General features: G+C 35.2%; 1 protein-coding gene across 11 annotated transcripts in view; it reads left to right on the top strand.

Annotated features, from left to right (window-relative positions):
• The window catches only part of TCF12 (transcription factor 12), a 383,172-nt gene that overhangs the window by 303,410 nt on the left and 59,492 nt on the right, over nt 1–20,270 (top strand). For 2 of the 11 annotated variants that reach the window (XM_079912044.1, XM_079912046.1), the window contains exon 9: nt 453–547. The exons of 6 other annotated variants lie outside the window; for them this stretch is intronic. In XM_079912044.1, coding sequence (XP_079768170.1) covers nt 453–547 — 95 coding nt within the window. Of the gene's footprint in view, nt 1–452; nt 548–12,128; nt 18,939–20,270 lie in introns of those variants that run through there. 3 more of the 11 variants (XM_079912050.1, XM_079912049.1, XM_079912041.1) reach the window with 2 other exon arrangements.

Here is a 20,270-nt window from a genome sequence, read left to right as displayed (position 1 = left end):
TGCTTGCATAAGCACTTGGACCCACTAGAGGCTGAATAGCTGCTTGATAAACAAAATGAACACAATGCCTCAAATCATTATTCCCAAAGACAGGATTTTTTTTTCAGCGACAGCTAAAAATAGTTGGGCAATTTACATTTTAACAGTTGTGTGCTGTGCAGGGGTAGGTGGTTCAACAGCATAACATGATTTCTGCTAGATTAACGGAAGTCATATTTAAAACTGACAGAACAGCTAAAACATGTAACTGCGATTTTTTTGGTAATTTGTTACTATAATTCTATGAGAGTAATAGAAGTTAAATTACATATTAATATTTAGTATAACTGCACAGGTTTTAAAAAATACCAGATTAGTAAATGAAAAATTCATCTCATTTCTTTGCCTGACATTAATTTTAAGAAACAGTATATTTTTGTTGTTTCATAGTTCTTTCATTTTTAAAACAAAAGGGCAAAATGGACAGAACAACCTGGAAAAAGAATAAACACTGGAGGTCACCAGTGTTCCTTGCAATCCTAATCAAAACAGCATTCTCTACCTGGAGGTAATTCTCTGTATTGTCTCAGGTGTTAAGGATGAGCCAAGGAGAGGGGGAAAGCCAGTGAATTCTCATGAAACTGATTTCTTTGAGAACCATTAGAAAATTTCACAAGTCAAGCCTACTTATATATTGTATTACTAGCTTCTTTACTTGGGATTTATTAGATATTTGTATAGAAAATATTAGAAATTATTATTTTCAATTCTGTACTTAACATCAGCAGCAAACATGATCATACTGCTTTGAAACCATGCTGAAAATAGTATTTAAATGTATTGAATGTTATTAAGGATATATAAATGATAAATGCATTTTAATTAGAAGCATATTTTAGATTAAATGCTATGTTGAAATCTCAGGTTTTTAAAAGAGAGTTTTTTTAAACTTTAAAAACTGGTACTTTGATAAATGATACCAAAATAATAAACTGAGAACACTTATCGTTACACTACTTACCTTTTCAGTGTCTAAAACAAATGGAATTTAAAGTAAAGGTTTTCTATTTGGATGCTTTTACTGAAATATATGTAATTCATAGGGCTTTATCAATGTGAATTATTTTTTAAAAATGGGTATAAAAATGAAAATGGACTATGTATATTTTATTTCATGATCATTTGAATATACTTCCCAAACTAGAAACTTGACCGTAACATCTCAGATTTCACAGTTTTCTGCTTGTGCAGTCAACCTTTAGTCATCTGTAAAATACATGTTACCTTTACTAAAAAAAAAGTGAAAGAGCTAGGTTGGTATCATACTGCTCACACCACTACAGAGAACGACAGGCAGTGTTACTTAACCTGCAAAGCCATGATAATCTACATAATTTGACCATAGACCATTGGTTAGAGGCCCTTTCTTTTTCTTATCCATGATATGTATTTAGGTATCATAATTACAAACCTCAGCTCCCCTATTCCTCACTGCAGAACAACTGAATGGTAACTTCTGTCTGGATGAAGGTCCGATAACGGTGTATTGACATTCTTAAAGCAGTATGGTCACTAAGGTTAAGAAAATGGTCTGTTCAAATCTGCTGGCTTAGTTATTGATTGATTGTATGACCCTGGACTTGTCAGTTAGCCTTAGGAAGTTTGAACTGGGAAATCTAAAGTTCCTTTCAGGTCTAAAATGTTACATTCTTAGGGTTTTAAAATTAATATGCTCTATACATAACCAAAAGGTGTAATGGGCATAGCTTTCTTCCTACCGATGAAAAAATGGTGTTCTTTAAGCACATTACATTTTCCACTTGTTTCTCTAGACAGGTTGAAATATTGAACAAAGTGAACTTCTGTAGCAGCAACAGTAGAGCGATGCCTGGACATTGAATTCGAACATACAAGCACACCATCATTGCCTGCAGGGAACTAGTGTGAGAAACAAGCATTTAGTGAATTAATTACGTGTATTTCAGTGAGGCAAGTAAAGGTGTGCACCAAGTACTCTGGAAACATAGAGTAGGTAGAACTAACTCTGCCTTGGGAAGTACTAATGGCCTCAGGAGTTGACATTTGAACTCTGTCTGGGAAGATCAGTAGCAGTCGATACAGGTAAAAGGCATAGACATGTAAAAAAATAAACACACTCTCAGGCCACATCTAGAAGTACAGCATTATTGAGTTCTGTACCAAATATAACCTTTATGCTTTTCCTATAGCAGACCCGCTCTCCCACTCCAGAGGAAGATTGAGGAACACATAAGACCAGCTCAGATATGAAAAGAGATAAATTGTCATAGCAGTCTACCCTGGATAAAAGCCTAAAGTCTCCTGGCCTGTAGATAATAGGAGGCATTTGTAGTTGTTAAGATTATCTGGGAGTCTTTCTGAAGGTATGGGTGTGCTTTGACTTTGCAAGATGTTTTCTTTCCTTTTTAGGGCTCCTGAACCTCCCCTTTCCTTCTCTAACCACCAACTCTAGTCTTTGTTCTTCGTATATACACAAGCTGTTTTTCATTTCTATCAAATTTTTACTGAGATAAAACATTTAAGGAAATTTTGAAACACTGGGTAGAGATTGCGAGCAACTGTGATTTTTTTTCCTAGTAATTTGTGGGAAAAAGTGAAACATTTGCATTATATTTGTTAGCATCCTTTACAGCCTCAATTTCACTGTGTTAGAGTAACACATATCTTACATGTGTGAGCATCTGTGCTAACCATTATCTGTATCATCTTAATCTTTAATCTTCACCACACCAATCTGTAAGATAACTATATCCTCTTCTTACAGATGAGGAAATTGAGACTCAGAAATATTAAGTAACTTGCCCAAGATTACACATACAGCCAAAGATTACAACCTAATTTAATATAGAAGACCATTTTCTTTTTCTTTTGAATGTTAAAACATGTTGTGTATCTTGGTGTACTCATAAGGTATCTTGGTTAGTATATTAAATTTAAAATAGTTTATTCTGTCAGTTATGTTTTTCTTGATCAAATTTATTAATTGCTTTGTTGTTTAAAGACCTACCACCATCTTGAAAGGATGACGTAGAAAAGCACAGACTTCCTAGTCAGGCAGATGGGTTTTTATCTGGCCTCAGCTGCTTTTTGTTTCGTAACCTTAGAGAAATTGCTTTTAAGTTCTCTGAACACGAAATATCTGTTTGTAAAAGGAGATAGTAATGTTTATCTCAAGTGTTAGTATGAGGGTATTATGTGCCTTACATGTGCCTAGTATATAATGGACACTCAGTAAATGTTCTTTCTTTATTTTTTTCTAGTTCCTACCACTATAGCCTGCAATTTAAAGGAATTTTAGCATTTCATGTTTACCGTTTTTTTTTTTTCTTGGCTGTGCCTCATGGCTTATGGGATTTTAGTTCCCCGACCAGGGATCAAACCTGGGCCCTTGGCAGTGAGAGCATGTGAGTCCTAACCACTGGACCACCAGGGAATTCCCATACCATATTTTGTTGAAAAGCAAGGAAAAGTTTGAAAACATAAGGAAAGATAAATATTATGGTAAAAAAAAGTATTTACTTGCACATGTAATGTATGTGCCTGGCACATAGTGAGTAGTAAATTGTAGCTGCTATTGTTGTTAAGAAAGCATTCATTTTCAGAAAAGGAACTTATAGAAGGAGGAAAAATTGATTGAATTAATTCCTGCCTAGAATTCATACTAATTAGTTTTGTCTTCTGAACTATCAAGAGTCTATGCTTTTTTTTTCCTTTATTTTATCATTGGTTGAACATCTTTATGGTCCTCTAAAGCATTTCTCAGATGGAGGGAAGTTTCTTTGTTCTTCATTTCTTAACCTGATGTTATATAGTATTTCCAAACATAGATCTTTTTTAAAAAATGCCTGCAGAAAATGCAGAATCCTGAAGAAAGAAGCAAGACACTTCCAAGATTTTTATCACCAGCAAAGTAAATATCTATACAGATTTCAGAATACCTTTATATCCAAGTTGTGATCTTGTTCAGTAGCATTTGAAAACATCTTTTGAACATCATCATGCTCTGCATCAAAATGGCATGTCTTATTCATTTTTTTTTTATTTATTTATTTATTTTTGGCTACGTTGGGTCTTTTGTTGCTGCACATAGGCTTTCTCTAGTTGCGGCCAGCGGGGGCTACTCTTTGTTGCGGTGCCCAGGCTTCTCATTGAGGTGGCTTCTCTTGTTACAGAGCACGGGCCCTAGGCGCGCAGGCTTCAGTAGTTGTGGCACACGAACTCAGAAGTTGTGGCTCGTGGGCTCTAGAGCGCAGGCTCAGTAGTTGTGGTGCACGTGTTTAGTTGCTCCGCGGCATGTGAGATCTTCCTGGACCAGGGCTCAAACCTGTGTCCCCTGCATTGGCAGGCGGATTCTTAACCACTGCGCCACCAGGGAAGTCCGGCATGTCTTCTTCATTTTGAACATAACTGGTTTATAGTCCCACACATAGGCTGATGACACAGTCTCTTTGTTTCTTAGTCAAATATCGTGCTAGTCTTTGTCCTCTGTCTTTAAGTGTGTATATATTATCCCACAAAAGCTGTAACAGTTTGTCAGATAATTGCTTTAATTTTTTTGAGAGTTTGAGAGTTAAACTCTCAAAGTATATTTTACCTCCCTACCCATCATGAAAAAATTTTTTTATGATTCTTCCCTCACAAGGAACTTTATTGTTTCTGAGATAAATCAAAGCAGCTTAGACACCACCTTTTCTTGCTTTGCTGCAGACAGGTACAGAGCTCTGTAGCCTTTGAATTGGTAATTGACTATAGTTTAGGAAATGACCTTCCTTTCTGCCAAATGTTTGTAGGATTTTATTTTGTTGGGAATGGCTTTTTTTAATTAATGTGGATTTTTTGTCATTTTTAGTATTAAATTTTCTACTTTAGGGACACCCCTTGAGATAATTGGAGATATTCTGAGGTTTTTCTAAATCACAAAGACCACTGAACATGTACCGTGATCTAGCATTTTCATGTACATACTAAATATAATTAGTAAGAATATTAAATAGAAAAGTCAGAATATTAAATTTTGAGGGTGGCTAAAGTGAGGATTTTTTTTTAAATAGGAAAGGGAGGACAGATACAACTTTCTGGGGCTGATATAAATGAATAACTTGGAAAAGTACCACTTGAAAGATTAGTGGTTATCTGAACCAGTAAGAAAAAGGTCAAGGGTAGAACTGTAGAGATATTGTTACCTCCAGTTTATCCACAAAAATAGTGAGATAAGCTACAAATGTATCTGTGGGAGTGTTCTGTGGAAGTTATTAGGAAGCTAGGGTAGCAGTGTATTTGTAGACAATTATCCGAGACCCTTAACTAGCAAGAGTCCTAGTTGATTCTAGAATAAACAGTATTTACATGCAGCACCAGCTTAAGCTAAACTTCATAAAGTGAACACTCCAGTTCCTGAACATGAGTGAGAATAGATATCTGCTTAACTCCTTTAGCAGACAAGCCCATAGGGTGCACAACAACTAGGTACTTAAGAGTTTCTTATTTCGAACTGTTAGATAAGCTGTCTCTGTTTGAAGGCTACCTTGATATAAAATTTCCAAACAGGCTGATTCTTTCTCTGACCTTACAGGTCATTCTAGCAGGAAAATCTTAGTACCTAAAGCGAATGGTTCTATAATCCATTCCAAACTCATATTCAGTTTGGTCATTGAATGAAAGATTTTCTTCATACATTAATAAGAAGAAATAGCCACTGTTTATGCTGACAGTAACTACTGTTCAGAACAGTGTCAGACTTGTATCAGTGTAGATAATGGGCTTTTAATCCATAGTTCTAAGATGTTGGTTTTTTGTAACAAGCCAGTCCATCTTTGATCTGATTTCAAGTCAAAAAAAAAAAAAAGGAAAAGTTACCAGCGAGCAAGTCTTCTGTATGTTTGTACTGATGTGATGGTACAACCACAGTGATATTTGTTATTTTCTGACCTTTCTATTTCTTTTTAAAGAAGGAAGAACATGGCTGAATTTCAGAACCAGCTTTTACGATTTATTGAACTCCTCAGCTGTTATATTTTAGATCCTTGAGACTTTACAAACCAGATGTAGGATAAGCCCCAATGTGTGTGTGTGTGTGTGTGTGTGTGTGTGTGTGTAATTTGTATGGTTTTTAAAGGATATGTGGTTGAATTCTATAAATGCTTTCAGACGTTAAGCCCACTGTTTTGTCATTCAGCATCAGTAGAACCATGAAGTTTTTTTGTTTCGTTTTTTATCTAATACAATTTCTTCAAGTATAGGAAAGAAGGAATAAATTAAGAAACTCCAAGTTTCTTAATTTAAGCCCCAAGTTTGGGGCTCTGGATTTCATTCTACGTTAGGGAAGGCATTTATATCCTAAGTAATTTGCTGACATGAAATTTGCCATCGCCGATATTTCCTTTGTTTAACCAGTGATGATTTTAGTTTGAAAAGTCATTTAGTGTACTTGTATGATAACTAATTTCAATGAGTGTAATCTATGCTATATAGGTAAGTTCATACTTAGACTTCTAAGCAGTTTAAAAACACTACTAGTTCCAAGATAGTTCCTTATTTCTCCCGTGTTTGTATTCTTTGAATAGATTTTTAAACAAGTTTTTTTTTTTTTTTTTTTTTTTTTGATTGCACCAGGTCTAATTTGTGGCAGGCGGGCTCCTTAGCTGTGGCTTGCAGGCTCCTTAGTGTGGCATACAAACTCTTAGTTGCAGCATGCATGTGGGATCTAGATCCCTGACCAGGGATTGAACCCCAGCCCCCTGCATTGGGAGTGCAGAGTCCTAACCACTGCACTACCAGGGAAGTCCGATTTTAAACAAATTTTAAAGTGTTAGCCCTTCAAAGTTTTTGTCTTTTTTATTATCTGCATTTAATTTAAGACATAACCCAGTATATCTATAATATGACAACATTGTATTAATTTTCAAAAGTAATTTGGTTCTAGAAATTGTTTCTGGAAAATTTGCTAGAATCTGCTATCTCTTTCTTATAGCCTATATTTCTACTCTTCCTCAGTGTGCTAGACCAGGAGTCAGCAAACTTTATGTAAAGGGTTCTGTTGTCAATCTGCTCAGCTTTGTGAGTCAGACAGTCTCTGTCACAACTATTCAGGTCTGCTATTGGAATGTGAAAGCAGCCACAGATGATACATAAATGAATGGGCATGACTGTGTTCCAGTAAAACTTTATTTGTAAAATCAGCTGGTAAACCTGATTTGGCCCACAACTATAATTTGCCAACCTCTGCATTAGACTTAAAGACCATAAGTGTATGCCTAGAGTAGATATATTCTTACCTTCTTTATAAATATACTTCCCGTGAAAAACAGACCCAAAGAGAAACAAAATAAAACCCTGTTTTTTGTTTGTTTGTTTTTTAGATCCATTACATGATATTCATTAGTCCCTTCATCATTTCCTTAAGGCCCTAGGCACATTGATAGAAACTTTCCAGGACAGTTATTTGCCTTAAAATGTACCTGACTAGGATGGTGGAAGAACCTCAATATATAAAGTGGATGCTACGAAGTCATAATTTTTCTAGGATTTAAATGTCACATTAGGTAATAATATGCAGAAGTTTATGACATCAAAAATAAGTCCACATAGAGATATATTAGAAAATGTTTATTTGAAACAATTGGGTTTAAAGTATTTAAATAATTTGACTTTGATATAAACAATTCTATTATAATTTTTTCCTTGAACTTATATATACATGTGCCTAATCACCATCTTTTATCCTGGTCCAACTTCCTCATAGAACCCAAAGCTAAAAAAGTCGTTCCTAGCAGCTTGAGAATCAGTTCCAACCCATGTATGATTGTGAGACAGATTCTGTTGAAACACGTGACATGTCTCTCTAAACCTAAAAGCTTCATTCAAAACTTAAGAGAGGAGGGCTTCCCTGGTGGCGCAGTGGTTGAGAGTCCGCCTGCCGATGCGCAGGGGACACGGGTTCCTGCCCCGGTCCGGGAAGATCCCACATGCTGCGGAGTGGCTGGGCCCGTGAGCCGTGGCCTCTGAGCCTGCGCGTCCGGAGCCTGTGCTCTGCAACGGGAGAGGCCACAGCAGTGAGAGGCCCGCGTACCACAAAAAAAAAAAAAAAAAAAACTTAAGAGAATCTTCACTTAGATGACTAGAAAACTCACAATCTCTATAAATTTAAGTGAATATTTATGGTTCTTATTTAGTTTTTTTTTTTTAGTTTTATGATGGCTAGTGTTAATAAATAATACTTCATAAATAAGTAATAAAACTTCTCAGGTTTTCCAACTTGAGCTTGATAATTTTTTAAACCATAAAATTTGACATAATTGAAATTAAGTTATCAATATGTTTTTCAACATTACCGAAGATACTTATAAATTTCAAAAAACAGTAATTTGAATGAGAATTAGAAATTTATTGCTACTAGAGTGGGCTCCATTTAGTAAATTTCCACTGAGAGAAATATGAATTCATTCTGATAAAGTTAGTGAATATAAAGTGCTTATTGTGAATTAAGAATTCTTCTAGGCTTTAGATATTTAAGTAATAATAAACCATGGACCTTGTACCCTGTCTTCAAGATGCTTACGGTCAAAAGGTAACTTTGACCTTTGGAAATAAGTTAACTTTAAATTTTTTTTCATTTGAGTGATTATCGCCCCCTGGGCACATAGTGGAGTGTCCAGGAAATGCTTTTTGAATTAAATTAAGAGGATAAAAATAAATACTGTGAAGCTATTATTTTATGTTATCTATGATGGGGAACATCATCTTTTAATGACTTCCTGCTCCAAGCTGTACTTTTCAACTTTCTCCTACTCTGGCTGTTCCAAATGATCAAAAATATGTTAACTTGCTTTTTTTGTATAAGACACTGAACTATTTGTCCTATTTTTTTCCTCAATTGTGCAGTTAACTCCTAATTATACACAATAATAGGAATAAATTTGCCCCCCAAGCGGTAAATTACCAGTAATTCAGCCATAACTCTACAGTGTGCTGGGATTGACGTAGTTAACAATGTAGTGTCATGATCCTCATGTGACAGATGAGGATGGAAAACCATAATACAGGAAACCTTTTTCTAAAGGAAAAAAAATTATGGTTTCATTGACATAAAAGTAAAACAGTGGTTATCTTCCCATATTAAATTTCTCATACTAAAATTGTCTTCAAGAATTTGATCATTTCTTACCACCTGCTGCTGTCTTCATTATCCAAGCCACTTTTATCTCTTTCCTGAATTAAAGCAGCATCTTCCCAACTGACCTCCCAATTTTCCTTAAATCATTTTTTTTAATACAGGACAATCCCTTTAAATTTTAAGTCAGATGATATTCTTCTGCTCAAAATCCTCCAACAGCATCTCTTATCTCTGCAAAACCAAAGTCCTTAAAATGGCTTTCAAGACCCTTCTTACCTGTTTGCTGCTACCTCCCAGACTTCATCTTCCACTAATTTATCCCTCTAGCCTTCTGCCCTCTTTACTGCTCCTTAAAGATATCAAGCACCGTCCTGCCTCAGGGCCTTTGCATTTACTCTTCTCTCTGCCAGAGCACACCTCCCTTAGTACCCCTATAGCTAGTTTCCTTATATACTTTTCTCTTTGATCACATATCACTTTATCACTGGGGAATCTTTCCTGACCATCCTATATAAAATGGCAACATGCCCCATATTCCCCTCTCTCCTTTCCTGCTATAATTTTCTTTGAAACACTTACTACCATCTGATGTACTATAATTTATTCTTTATCTGTCTTACCCAGGAGAATTTTGATAAAACAGGGATTTTACTTACGTTGTTTATTGCTTTATCAGCAGCTCCTAGGTGCATAATAGATGCTCAGTGAATAGTTGTTGAATAAATGAACAAACTTAAATGATTGGCAATACAGCCATAGTTGTTCTTTCTTCCTGGATCATACTCATTTGACTCAGAGAAGGTATAAACAACATACTGAACAATCTGAAATTAACATATTCTTCAAGGAGAGCTACAAGTGTATTTTAACTATCTATACTGTAAGATGTTTAACATGGTTAAACTTTGTAAAAGCTTTTCAGGGAGAAAAAAAAACCTCCAGTTTTTCATCAGAAAAGTGGAAGTGTTTTCTGTGTCAAAGATCACTGGAATTCTTCCCATTTACATAGGCATAGTCTTACTCTCAGTTAGATACATCACAGCTAGGAAGACCTGAATTTGGTTTTCCATGTGTGGACTTAGCATTAATAATTGTGATCCTGTATTCATATCTTTATTCCAATTTTAACAATAGTAACACAGTTTGGATCTTTTTAATATTTCAGTCTCAAATAACCAGTGTTAGAGCACCCCAGTGTTCCTCAAGATCACACAGCTGGGGTTTCCCTGGTGACACAGTGGTTAAGAATCCACCTGCCAGTGCAGAGGACACGGGTTCGAGCCCTGGTCTGGGAAGATCCCACATGGCGCAGAGCAACTAAGCCCATGCACCACAACTACTGAGCCTGTGCTCTAGAGCCATGAGCCACAACTACTGAGCCCACGCGCCTTGAGCCTCTGCTCCACAACAAGAGAAGCCACTGCAATGAGAAGCCCACACACCACAACCAAGAGTAGACCCCACTCACCACAGCTAGAGAAAGCCTGCATGCAGCAGCGAAGACCAATGCAGCCAAAAATAAATAAGTAAATAAATTAATTTTTAAAAAAAGATCATACAGCTGTAAAGGTACTGTGGTACTGCTACATGCTTTTCACCCTTTATTCTTGTATTATACCCTGTTAACTATCCAACCTATGTATTCATTACAGCCACCTTTGTCTATAATCCACATAATCTCTTTTATGATGTACTAAATTCTCCAGCCAAAAGGCACAAAGAAGCAAATCACAGGCCCAACTTCTTTATTACCGAACAGTGCAGGAGCCACAGCCTACTTAGTTAAGATGAGCTCTCTTAAGTTAAGGATTGTCTCCTTAACTCTTGTTGCCTACTAAAATTATAACAAAGCCATCTCTGTAGAGGCTTACATGTTTATTTGAAGAATATGGCCAAAAATCTTTATTTTCCCGGTGGTGCTGTGTTAAACATAAAATGTCTGACCTGTAGATCAAACTGCACATTATTAAGAAACCAAAATTGTTACCGAGCTAATTAGATGACAGAATTAGGTAAGAGTTGTTACCTGTTGGTAAGATGTCAACCCTTTTCATTTTTTTTTTACCATTTTATCCTAGACACTACAGAGCTATTTAAAAAGATGTTAGTTTTAAACGAAAATATTACTAGAAATACATAACTAAACCCCTTGTGAAGATAATTCACTTGCCAGCATATAAATGTTACTAGAATACAAGCATTTGGACTCTTAGCTTAGAATTGAGAAGTTGTAATAATGTTTTTGATTCCCTATCTGATCAACCTTTCATTTCATGTGAGGCTCTGGGCTTTTAACTGTGCCACTTGCAGATATGATTATAAAAATACAATTTAAGGTAGGTGTGTGGACATTAGGTCTCATCTATGCCAGTGAGTCATAACCTGGGTCTTCAAAATTAGTAATACAAAATGTAAATATTTCAGAAAACCTAACAAATTGTGTAATTTACTGAAATAAATTATCCGTGCTATCAGATTTCTTTCACGAGAATTAGCTCAGCATGGCAGTGCTTCATTTTCCTTTTAATCAGAAGTTCTGAATGGGAGTTGCATGGCTTTTTTTTAACAGGGAAAAATATTCATTATAACTCAAGAAAAGTTTGGGAGACAAAAATCTTTCAGAATAGGAATTCAGTGTTTTGGGGTGGAGTAGGTAATAAAAGGTTTCACTGTTGGTGAAATGGCTAGGAAATGTTTGGCCTAGTTTAATTCCTGAGTTTTCCAGAAATGGAAACTCAGACTCAGGGAAATTCAGTGACCTCGCCTAAGCTCTCATGCTTCCTAAGAGGCAGAGCTAAAACCCGAATCCCTGTCTCCTGACTCGTAGTCTATGCTCTTTTTCATCATATGGTATGACGCCACAGTGTCTGGAACCTGAGCAGCTTATCTCATGTTACAGAGTACTAATGAGTGGTAGGGAGAATTATTCTGCCCTACTGTAAGTATTTGTGATAGAGATGCATAGAACAAGTAGCTTAACACATTTTCTTCTTTCAGAGTTTTGTGACTGTGTTTCCCAACCTGTCTGGTAAGGAACACTTGTTGGGGTGGCATATTGCCTTTACCAGTGAAGCATACTAAGTAAGCATTACTGAAACTTTTGTTTTGCTTTAAACTGACACTATCTCCCATCTCCTCCCCTGCTTATTATACCATCCTCATATATGTTTTCAAACTGAAGTATTACTTGGCTTTTGTTGAGAGTTGGTCACCAGAATTTAATGGTTAGAAATCATTCTCTTTTTTCTTTTCTTTTTTTTTTTTTTTTCCCCCCCGGTACGCGGGCCTCTCACTGTTGCAGCCTCTCCCGTTGCGGAGCACAGACTCCGGACGCACAGGCTCAGCGGCCATGGCTCACGGGCCCAGCCGCTCCACGGCATGTGGGATCTTCCCGGACCGGGGCACGAACCCGTGTCCCCTGCATCGGCAGGCGGACTCTCAAACACTGCACCACCAGGGAAGCCCCCATTCTCTTTTTAAGATGGGTCTTTTCATAAATTTAGGATCTGCATGATTTCTTCCAGTGAGTATAGCTAAAATGAACTCTTCTTTGTTACTTGATCATTACAAATATGAGGCAGGATGATTTGGTAGATACTCAGTACTTAATTAGAGGTATGAAGTATTAAAAAATTACTACCACTAGCAAGAATTTTTACTGGAACAAAACATAGATTGGGTGCCAGAAATAACTTAATGTATAAGTTATTTAGAGTTTCCAGTTGCAGATTCTTGAAATGGCTCTGGGCTAAGTAAGATGCAGATGTTATTTCTGGTCTCTTTAAAAATAAATTTAAAATAGAGTAGAATATCATGGTACTGTTCCATTTCTCATAAATCGAAAGGATCTGGTACTTTCCAGCTCAGAAGAAAAAAATTACACAGGTCAAAGAAGAAATAAAAAACCGGGGAGCACTTTCCTTAAGGGAGAGCTAACTGGACCCAAGATCAAATTGTTTACCTTTATGGTTTAAAATAATAGCTTTGTTTGCTTCTAGTTTTTGTTTTGTTGTAACCTAATAAGTCAGTAGTGCAATGCCTTGTCCCAGTCTTGAAAGCTCATCAGAGTGCTGGTTTATTAAAGAATTTTAAAACCTGGATACTCTCCTCAACTTCTTTTTACCCGCAGACACACCATTAGTGCTGTGATTATAGAGCCATCTGCAGGAAAATTATCAAGTTGCAACATAGTTAATGAATCTCTTACCGTGTTATTTCAAGTGGTAAATGAGAAGTGACAAACTGCAATTCATGTGGGGAAAGAAATGGACAGCCAAGAGATGCAGGAATTACTAGGGAGGGGGACTCCCCACTTTAATTTTTCGAGGAAAACTGCTTTGTCATAGTGAGTTTATGATCAAGATAAACATGAAGTTTGCTTCATGTTTTATATATTCTCAGTAGTGGCAGTTCTATCTTGTTTGAAGGGGTATTTAATGATTGCCTTTTAGAAGCTTTGTATGATCTGTCAGTTCTGTTCATGTTGATGTCAGAGGGATACTATTTAGTTACCTCAGAAAGAGATTTATCTGCTTTTCTCCTCCAGGAGGTATGGCTGTTTTTACACATCCTCATTTTGGTCATATGGTTGTCAAAAGGGGAATTAAACAAGTGTTCTTTTGCCCTATAAATGCAGTTTATACAGCTGACTGTTTACATTGGCTATACAGATAGGTGTTTTCTATTTTGTTAAGCATTAAGCATTTCTAAAACACATGTTAGGCTTGAGATTTTTGTAAAGAGATGATAAGAAATCTGATGTTCTATGTCTGAGACAGATGATGTGATTTGTGAACTTTAGCATGAATTTTACTGAGAAGTGGTGGGGGGGGTGGTTGCTCCTCATTTCCAATCAATATCCAAGTAAATTGTGTACCAGTTTTCAGACCAATCTGTAATATAACTCTGATTATTGGTTTGGCTAGGATTTAGGTACTCACAACTAAGGCATAATTGGAACCAGTTTTTCAAAATATCACCTGAGGAAAGATCAGAAAACCAGGTCTTTGATTTTTCATCTTTTCATACAGTGGAAGGACAGTATTTGGAAGCCTTTTTACTGATTGATTAGTTATCAGCAAGATAGATGAGAGTAATATTGTTGAGTTAGAAGATGCATTATATGATTTCAGATAAATAGCATTATTATGTTTAAATAATAGGTACTGATTGTTAGTGGATCGGTTTGAGAGGGATGCATTATTTCACTAGAGTTTTATATTCTTGCTTTATTTTTTGCAAAAGTAAATTTTCTAAATTGTGAGAAAAATAATATTTCTAAATATTAGAAAAAGACCAGAAGACCAACTTCCTGAACACTTAGGAGTGACTTTATTTACAAAGCAGCATATACTAGAAAAATTTGCAATATAATGTTCAGATATAATACCTGGAATTTTTTGGTGTCTTACTGCGCGTTTAGGAGACAGTATTCATTTACTAGTCATCTTTCTGCATGCTAAATAAGGAAGAGGAGACATTTTTGCTTTTGCTTTTGTATCTTCCTACTTGTAGATTCTCTTATTTATTATGCTCTTAAAACTATCCTCACCCCGCACCTCCCTTGCAACCAATAACATATTAGTTATTTACTGAGTTTCGTAAAGCAGGAATATATAGAGTTCATTTGTGGAATTATTCACATGTGAACTTTGTTTAGCTTTGTTTTTCACTCTGAAAGTCTTATTTTCCAGGAATTGATTCACTTAGAAATAATGTTGAAACTTTTCATGAGGAATCCTATGAGTGGGTTTTAGATTTACTTTTCCAGCGAGATCTTTTGGCCTTTTGGGACACTGGAATGTTGCCTGCTTATTTTAGAAAAAATGTACAATAATATTAACCACTAACTGGCCTTTATTAATTAATTAATTCAAGATGTGTAATTCAGTTAAATTGAAATTTTCTTTTAAAATTTTTTTAGAATTTTAAGTCACTCTTGAAACATTCGTGTTTAAGATAGTTTAAAAAACAGATTTGAGAGTTATAGCAATCCAAATATCAGGGATAAAGAAGAGCTAATAAAATAAATTAAAATATTGCATGGGTAACCCCAGGAAATTTTGCATAGCTCTCCGAGGATGATCTGTTTCCCAGTCAACAGAAAAATAAGAAGGAAATAAGGGCCTGGAATTTAAACTGAAGTTGCCAGAAGGTCTCTACCTAGTAGGTTTTTTGGAAACATTTTTTCCTAAATCTTCTGGAAAGAAGTAAATTGCTTAGGCAAAACACATCATAGCTTTTTCTTATCTAGTTTAGGTCTGTGCTTGATGATTGTTGGAATGGCAATAAACATCACATCCTGAACTATTGAAGGCAGGGAAGTATATTTTAAAATCAGTGAAATGCAGTAATCCTCAAACCAGGAATAATCAGTTTGCTAATAAAAGATGTATGGCTCCAAGTCATATTTTTTCAGGGTTCTCTGACATTTTCATTAATCTTGTTGCCGGTGTGTACAGTAATGCCCATTTTGCTATAAAAGTTGGTGAGTTTTTAGATTGTTGGACTAGGTAGCATGAATATTGAGTCAGATCACATAATCTTAGAATAACACATAAGTGATTACGTAGAATTGCGGGTGGAAACAATTCAGGATAAAAAGTGCATGACAGTTCAGAGCTCCTGTGCAGGCTGCATGTCTGTCTGAAATCAGGTTTAAAAAGTGGCCCTGTCTCCAGCTGACTCGTTTTGTCAGACTGAGTCATAGGATTAACCCTTGACATGTTCCTTCAAAAAAAAGAGGCAAAGATTAAACAACTGCATTGACTAGAGCAGCACTTGATCCATCTATATGCATTTTTTTCCTGTAATATGATTCTGCTTAAGAAAAAAAATTGTGCTGCAGCTGTTACATAGATTAAATTAGATTTTTTTAAAAAAATATTTTTGAGGAAGAGAAAAAGGACTTTATCATAGAAGATAATTTGTAACTGTTAAAAATATGTTTACATCAACCAGTTTTACTTTCTTTTGGGTAAGGCAGACTTCAAAAAGATGTTATTTTGGAGTAGCAAACTTGAAGGACATTACCATAGCATACGAGTAAAATACGGGACTATTTTATTTAAATTACCACCAGTTTTCTTGATGATTTGCTGTTTTTGAGGAATAAATTTAATGCCATATGTATGTAAATGCCCACCCACCCCCCACCTCTTCTCTCTTCCCTCACGTTTCTACATCCGCCCTCAGTATAGGCAGTAGTGTATACCAAGTGATTGTGTTGGGTACATGGTGGGGGGGGCTCCATCTTACATTTAAGCACATGTATGGATTTTGTATCTGTGTTTCTGAGAGGAGGAATGAAAAGTAGAAGCAAAAGCTTTTAATTAATTACTCAGCTCTGCTTAGAAACTATTATGTTTCAAAGTTCAGGTTTCAGGTTTAATAGCAAGTCTTATCCAGTTCCTTAATAAACTGCTTTAGAACAGTAAAAGAGTATTATGCTGTCTGGTTTTACTCTGAACTTTTTAAACTTGGATATTTGTTTATTACTTTCAGAATACCATATAGTTGCCTCTAAAATAAAGAACTGTTAATGAAATACTCAAATTTTCATTGTGCTTTAATAGCCAAGATTGCATAGTTGGATTTACATTATGCTGTTTGTTTTAACAAACATCATAGTACTCTCTCTTTTCTGGCAAGCCCCAAAGAAACAAGCCTAACTACTGTAGGTGGATTTTTTAAAATCAATATATAAAAGTTTTCTCAGGTTGAAGCTGAGCCTCCTACTGATTGTAGGAAGAAAATGTTGAAGTGCTTTGTGGCTGCCCTTTTCCCCCAGTCCCCTAAATTTCTATTTTAAAAGTAAGTTTTTGGGTTTTTTTTTATTCATTAAGGAAAAAAGGAAACTTTATTTTGGATGGTTGATTTTCCTTTTTTTTTTTTTTAAGCTGTTCTGTCAGAGAGAGACTATGTCTATAAAAGACTAAAATTTACTTGAATGGTTTTAAGGCATGGCATTGTTAATTGTAAGTCAACGCTTTTTACACAGTTCTCTAAGGATTGAAATGGGTCTTTGTGGTCTCTCAGGAGGGAGGAAGTTACAAGCCACTCTGCAGACTGGCATTTTAATGGTCTGCTGTACAGTGATGTTCTTTTGCAGCTGCTGCTTAGCCTTTTCTATATCTGGAGAATGTGGGGAGGTTTTATTGTTATTCCAACACCATAAGCTTTTAAAACATTATGAACTTAGCTGGCCTTATTGTCTTATTTGATTTTATTGTTATATTTTAATCAATATTTTTCATAAAAATGGTGGGTTTGCGGGTCCCTTATAGAATATTCCTAGAATATTCCCTTAGAGCAGTTCTGCTTCATGAAAGGTGCCTTTAAAAAAGTGATGTGTCCCTTTTTTGCAGCTTGTGAGCTGTCCTCTGATTAACAGTTTTGTGAGAACCTGCAAGGCACAGGGAGAAGAGATAGTACAAAGAGGTTTTCATGGGGGGAAATGAGAGGAAAGAAAAGTTGCTATTCTGTTTTTCTGGGTTAGAATCCACACCAAAAGACAAATTGAAATTTTTTAAAATAATGAAATATGTTTGTGTGTGAGAAACAAAGTATTGGCAAAACAACGTCTAAGACCTTTTGACTTCTAAGTATAATGAATTTTTTAAATCTATGAGATGTTTATTCCCACACTGATTAGTTTTCCTTTTTGAGAAATTTGAACATTAACATAAAAATATGAATATATTAAGTGTTAGTTAAGAACTATAATGCACTTGGAGGAAAGACTTCCAAGAAATCTTTTTTAGTTTATTAGCTACAGTGCACATTTTGTCTATACATACCAGCCTTTCATATTTTTATGTAAGGGAAAACAAAACCTTGTTTGTTTTTTCTTTTTAATTATCGAATTGCTTAGTACATATTCTAGGAAAGTGCAGTCCATTATAAACTTTTAATTGGTGTTATGAGTGAGGAATTTAAGGAGCTTTATAATTGAAAACCTATATTAAATACTATGTTTTAAAAACATCATTTATTTTCAAGATAATTTTTTGAATTGTTGGAATGAGCTTTTTCATGAAATGTGTTCCTTTCAAATTTCTTTCCATACCGTTTTTATAACATAAAAAATCATGGTTTGTTCTAGCTAGTTTAGAGGTACTTACATGACAGGTCCGCTTTCTCCAGGAAGTGACTTTGTACAAGGCTTAACTGTTTAGATCCTTCTTGTTACACATGATTCAGTGTTTCCAATTCCTGATTGCTTGATCATGTGTTTATCATCGTTAGAAGCAACTGTAGGCCATGCCAGATGGTAATGTTGCTAGAGGTGTAGCAAGCTAGGTTTCCCTGCTACAAGTGCTCTAATTTAAACTAAAAATAGGTTAGCAGATCTGTCAGTTTGTCTTTCTTTGTAAGAGACATATATACTATATATATGACAATATTAATAATTCCTTGGGCTATTTATCTCCAAGACACTGTATCACTTTTTATTATTTAGCACTTGTGACTTGTATTTTTTTAAAATTCCAGAATTTGTCTTATTGGTATCCTCTACCAGTGTGAGGACTTGATAGAGATTGAAAGAGGTTACTTACAGCACAAACCCTCCCTCTCTGCTCCGTGAGTTGGTTCAGTCCTATTTTGCATAAGTTCCTTTTGAGTAGATCATGTGTGGATGCATAGTGCTGAAGACTTAACTCTGTTTGGCTGTGTGGATGTATGTCTTGGAGAGAAGCTGAGTGCATTAGCTGCAAACAGTAACATTTTCAAAATCAACATGTATTGTGCTTATCCTGTCCCTGGAATGGGCAGCAATTCTTTGATGTATTACTACAATGGAAAAACGGTAAGTCTTTTTCTTTGTTCAGATAGCTTCTAACTGGTTTAAGGGAAAGGAGGGTAGATTAATTACTTTTTACTAAAACCTGTGAGGTTTTGTTTTATCATATTCTGTAATACGTTAAGATTGTATGTTTCTTTGTAAGTATGGTTAGCAAAGTTGTCTTTGACACGGTTACTCAATAGTTTTTGGCTTTTATTTTTAAAATAATATAGAAAATAAACTTGAATTTGTGGGATATTTTTTTAATGCCTGATGTCTTTACTAGTAATGAGCTTGAAAGTACATTAGTTTTAATGTTTTCTTATATTGTAAACATATAATCTACATGTAAAATACATATATAACAGAGAGAGAGAAAGAGGGAAGATTACTTGATGCTTTGTAGATAGAAGGGAAAGATGAAAGTCATCTTAGATATTCATAAAAATAACAAGTATGAAGCTCTGGGAATGATTAGGGAAGCAGTCAGCTAGTGAGGGCCGTATTTCCTGTTTGGAGTTTCAGGTCCGGAGCCTGACTTTACTCAGATACCATCTGTTTCCAATCAAACTAGAATTTTGACCCTGTACAGATTCATAAAATAAATCACTATTTTTCAAAGAGTGCATTTATACATTTTCCAAAGAATGTATTTCTGGTCGATTTATAGCACATGGTTAGATGTTTTAAAATAATACCTTTCTGTGTTGCTAAGTAAAACTTCTCTGTTTTTTAAATTAATTACTCTGTATTAATTACTTAGTATGTTTCTACAAAAATATCTTTAAGTCAGAGGATTTTGTGTATTCTAAAAAGAAGGTGAACTTCTGGAATATTCAATAGGACTTATCTTTATAAGATAGTTGATAAACATAAAAATGTTATACTAGTGAATAGCAATCTTGGGTTTATGTCAGGAATACAGTATTTTCCTCCTCAATTTTTCCAAAACAATGTATTAGCTCAGGTGTTTTATTAAATACATAAATGACTTTAGCAATTTTTTTTGGTCAGGAGTAGAGGCATTTTTAATGTTAATGTTTGAAGTTATAAAAAAAATGAATCACATTTTCCTAAAATAGGTATACAGTCAGTTATGTTGGTCCCTTCCCTTTTTATCACTTGAAAATGTTTTAAAGTAGCATATGACTTTAACCAGTGTACGTGAGAACTAATGAAAGCACTTTTTCGTTCTCTGACTGCTTTGGTAAGGCCTCTTTGGACTTCGTTAGCATTTGGTTCTTAACTTTTCAGTAAGCTTTCTTACTAGATGACAATCAAGCCAAAATATCCTTAAACTCATTAAAAAGTATGTGTTCACACTAGCCATATAAACAGAGCTTTGGAGAATGTGAG

The sequence above is a fragment of the Stenella coeruleoalba genome (genome assembly GCF_951394435.1).
Source record: "Stenella coeruleoalba genome assembly, chromosome: 2".
Lineage (NCBI taxonomy): Eukaryota > Metazoa > Chordata > Mammalia > Artiodactyla > Delphinidae > Stenella > Stenella coeruleoalba.
Note: the sequence above shows the minus strand (reverse complement) of the source record. Positions and strands in the feature narration are given on the sequence as shown.